Source organism: Nicotiana tabacum, chromosome 9 (genome assembly GCF_000715075.1).
Source record: "Nicotiana tabacum cultivar K326 chromosome 9, ASM71507v2, whole genome shotgun sequence".
In the NCBI taxonomy this organism is placed as follows: domain Eukaryota; kingdom Viridiplantae; phylum Streptophyta; class Magnoliopsida; order Solanales; family Solanaceae; genus Nicotiana; species Nicotiana tabacum.
Genome location: NC_134088.1, coordinates 81,617,513 through 81,621,583, shown reverse-complemented (window position 1 = coordinate 81,621,583; position 4,071 = coordinate 81,617,513). Strand labels below are relative to the sequence as shown.

At 38.7% G+C, this 4,071-nt stretch overlaps 1 protein-coding gene across 1 annotated transcript; it reads left to right on the top strand.

Annotated features, from left to right (window-relative positions):
• The first annotated feature begins 641 nt into the window (after positions 1-641).
• LOC107827836 (uncharacterized) lies at positions 642-1,470 on the top strand. The gene is made up of 2 exons (XM_016655048.1): positions 642-886; positions 951-1,470. Exons 1-2 carry the CDS (start codon positions 642-644, stop codon positions 1,468-1,470), a joined length of 765 nt encoding a protein of 254 aa, XP_016510534.1.
• The last annotated feature ends 2,601 nt before the right edge of the window (positions 1,471-4,071 follow it).

Here is a 4,071-nt window from a genome sequence, read left to right as displayed (position 1 = left end):
ATAGTCTTCACCGATCATGTTGATTTCTACTACCTTATGTCGAAGAAGGATGATAAACTAAGATTGATTAGGTGGGTTCTTTTATTACAAGAGTTTGACTTTGAAGTCAAAGATAGAAAAGGAACAAAGAATCAAGTTGTGGATCACTTAACTAGGCTTGAAGAGGCAGGAAGACCAATAGAAGATCTTCAAATTAATGATACCTTCCCAGATGAAAACTTATTGGCAATATCTAGAACCTCCACTCCTTGGTATGCCGACATCGCTAACTTCTTGGTTAGTGACCTTATCCCTAACGGATTGGAAACTTATTAAAAGAAAATGTTCTTGCTGGAATGTAGGCAATACTATTGGGAGGAACCCTTTTTGTTTCAGATTTGCATCGATAACATAATTCGGCATTGTGTTCCAGAAGATGAGATACTTCAAATTCTCAAAGTGTATCATGACTCCCTAGTTGGAGGTCACCACGTTGGAAATCGTAAAAAGATGGAAACCATATGGTCAAGGCATGTGACCAATGTCAAAGACAAGGGTCAATAGATAGAAGGCATGAGATGACTATGAACTTTGTGATGGAGGTCGAGATCTTTGATGTGTGGGGGATAGATTTCATGGGTCTCTTCATAAGCTGACACGACATGGCATATATCTTTGTGGAAGTAGATTATGTCTCCAAATGGGTCAAGAAAATTGCTTTGCCAAACAATGATGCAAGAAGTGTAACCGTCTTCTTGAAGAAGAACATATTTACTCGGTTTGGCACCCCAAGAGCCATCATTAGTGATGGTGTCTCTCACTTTTGCAACAAAGCTTTTGTCGGGCTACTAAAAAGATATGAAGTTAAGCACAAGGTGGACAGCCCTTATCATACCTTAGTCAAGCGGTCAAGTTGAAGTCTCCAACTAGGAGATCAAAGCCATTCTAGCAAAAACTGTTATTGTAAACAGGACCGACTGGTCAAAGAAGCTAGATGATGCACTGTGGGCCTATCTAATGGCATTTAAGACACCCATTGGCACCTCACCTTACCGATTAGTTTTTGGTAAGGCTTGTCACCTGCCAGTGGAACTTGAAAACAAAGCCATGTGGGCATTGAAAACGTTAAATCTTCACTGGACCAAAACTACTGATCTAAGGATGATACAACTCAACGAGATGGAAGAGTTCTGTTTCCTTGCCTATGAGAATGCAACCATGTATAAAGAAAGAATGAAGTTTGTTCATGAAAAGAAGATTTTGAAGCGGGAATTCAAATCTGGTGACTTGGTCTTACTCTTTAACTCAAGATTGAAGTTCTTTCCAGGCAAATTCAAATCCAAATGGTCGGTGCAGTTCAAAGTTGTGAGTGTGTCTTCCTATGGTTCTATTGAATTAGAATCCGAGGACGGGACTCGAACTTTCAAAGTAAATGTCCAAAAGGTCAAACACTACCTCGGAACCAATAGAGAAAGGCAACTAGTAGAATAATTTGCACTCAAGGATAGTCCTGTACTAATCCCCACCACTGATTAGCCAAAATAAGGGCAACATCTTTGTGCCGCAATGTTAAATCAAGCGCTTCTTGGGAGGCAACCCAAAATTTGGTAACATTATTTTTTTAGAATTTAATTTTGGTAGGTTTATTTGTAAGTGTTGGACAGTTTGACGTGTGTATTAGAATGTAGGCTACCCAAAATACAAAGAGATAGGATGCAAAGGCAGAGGAAAAATAAAGGATAGAAAGCTGAGCTTCAGCTGTTGTTCTGCGGCAACATATGCGACCGCATAGAAAGTTTGCGGACAGCATAATGCTCGCAAACACAAACAGAACACCAATCAAATTGTGTCTTAAATATGCAGAGGAAATTCAACTTTCACGGCTCGCATAATCATTCTGCCTCCACATAATGGGTCGCACATGTGTTGCATACCACCCAGGTATTAATCCATCGCAAAACAGATATGCGGCAGCATATTATGTTATGCGATGGCCATTTAGCCGCAAACCCACAGGTAATGAAACCTAATTCTTTCTCTCTCTCCCTTCTATCTATCTTCTCTAACCTCACGCATATAGACACAAAATAAAACACAAAAGAAAACACATTGAGCAATATAACAAGAAATTGAAAAGAAAGGTTCACCTTGCTCGCGATTTACACCAACTTAGCTTTCTCAATCGTCTGACATCTGGTACGTAAATTTCCAACATTTCTCCTACTCAGTTTAAGTAAAGATTATTGTGTGATTTCACTCACTTCATTCTCCCACATCATCTATGATACCCGTATCTATTTCCACATCTTTTTATCTCTTGAATAGGGAATCAACTTTGGGGGAACGTATATGCTGTGGGTAAATAAAATTTTTAACGGTTAGTGTTAGGGGTACTAATTTGAGGGTTGGGGATTGGTAACTTGTAAAAATGAATTGGCATTACAAATTGTTAGGCTAAGCATGAATCGACCCCAGGTTGAGTGTGTAATGGTCTATCACGAGTTGTGCTTTAGCTAATTAGTGTTGCATATAATATTGCATGTGAGTGAAATTTCATGGAGAAGATGATCTCTGCAGTCTGCATAACTGATTTGCAGTCCGCAAAATTATCGCATATTTGGGTATTATGGAAACAACTATATTGATGAGTCTGCAGCCGCAGAACTGGTTTGCGGACCGCATAATGGTCGTAGAATTAGGCATACCAATCCGTGGTCGCATATTTATTCTGCGACCACTTTTGCGGCCTGCATAAGTGTTTTTGCTACGGATAAGTCATGTTATGCCTTATGGTTTGCGGTCTACAAAATTAATATTCTATCGCATACATACATACATACATACATATATATATATATATATATATATATATATATATATATATATATATATATATATATATATATATATATATATATATTCTTTTTTTTTAGACAATCATTTCTTTACTATATGGTACACATGCCTTACCATGTACTAACATCACATTCATGAAAAGTTAAGGGAACCAAAGGAATCCCTAGCAACACGAGCACCCACCACTCGAGGAAAGCAATAGGCTGCATCTATAAGCCTACAATCACAGCAAACCCAACGAACACGACCTGGCACACCTACAACTTCATCATAGCATACCTCCCAGTCTGAAGATGAGGAGGCACAGCTTGACCTTGTGCCACCAGTTGACCTCTAGGCCGAAGCACACAGTAAGAGTGGTGAGGATCTCAGTTTCAGGATCACTAGCTCGTGGACTTTGTATAGATATGGCTTGGCAAAAAGAAATATCATCGAAGAAAATGAACTGAGTTTAAACGGTGTTAAAAACTAATACCCCCATGTGTTAGAAAACATTCAAAAGAAGGGATGGGAGTTCTTTACTAAGGTTCAGGGGAATACAACGAAACCCTTGTTAAGGAATTTTATGTTGCATATGCTGTATCCAGGAACTTTGAACAAAAGATAAATCATAGATACTTGACCTATGTTTTAGTCTGAGAAGTTGAAATATTCTGCGATGCCGAATCCATCAATAATGTATATTTCGAAGAGTGAGAGCCAGGTATGGCAGAATTTAATGCAACATTTTCAAATAAGGAATCAGAGCATGCTTGGGTAGCCTCTGTTATAGCCAAGTAAACTCCACCCTGGATTGCACCGCGCCAAAAGATTCACTAGAGAGATTTAACCCAAGAAGTGTCACGACCCAAAATCTAACCATGGTCGTGATGGCTCTTATCGTGTTACAAGGCAAGCCTATTTTCCAAAATATTACTACTAAATCGATTATAAGAATTTAATAAAAAAATACCAATTTTTGAATTTCTCATAAACTAAATCAACTCTAAATATAATATAGAAAATACGAAAACGAGCCCCAAACATCGGGGTGTCACTAAGTCATGAGCGTCTAAAACTATGAACTAGGATATATAACTGTCTAACTGTCAATACAGTCTCACAAGAAGAAATGATAAAAGGAGTAACAAGGTCCTGCGGATGCTAACAGCTACCTTGCAGTCTCCAAAATTAGCCGGCCTGAACTCAACGATCGCTGCCCTCTAACTCACCTCGATCTACACATAAAGTGCAGGG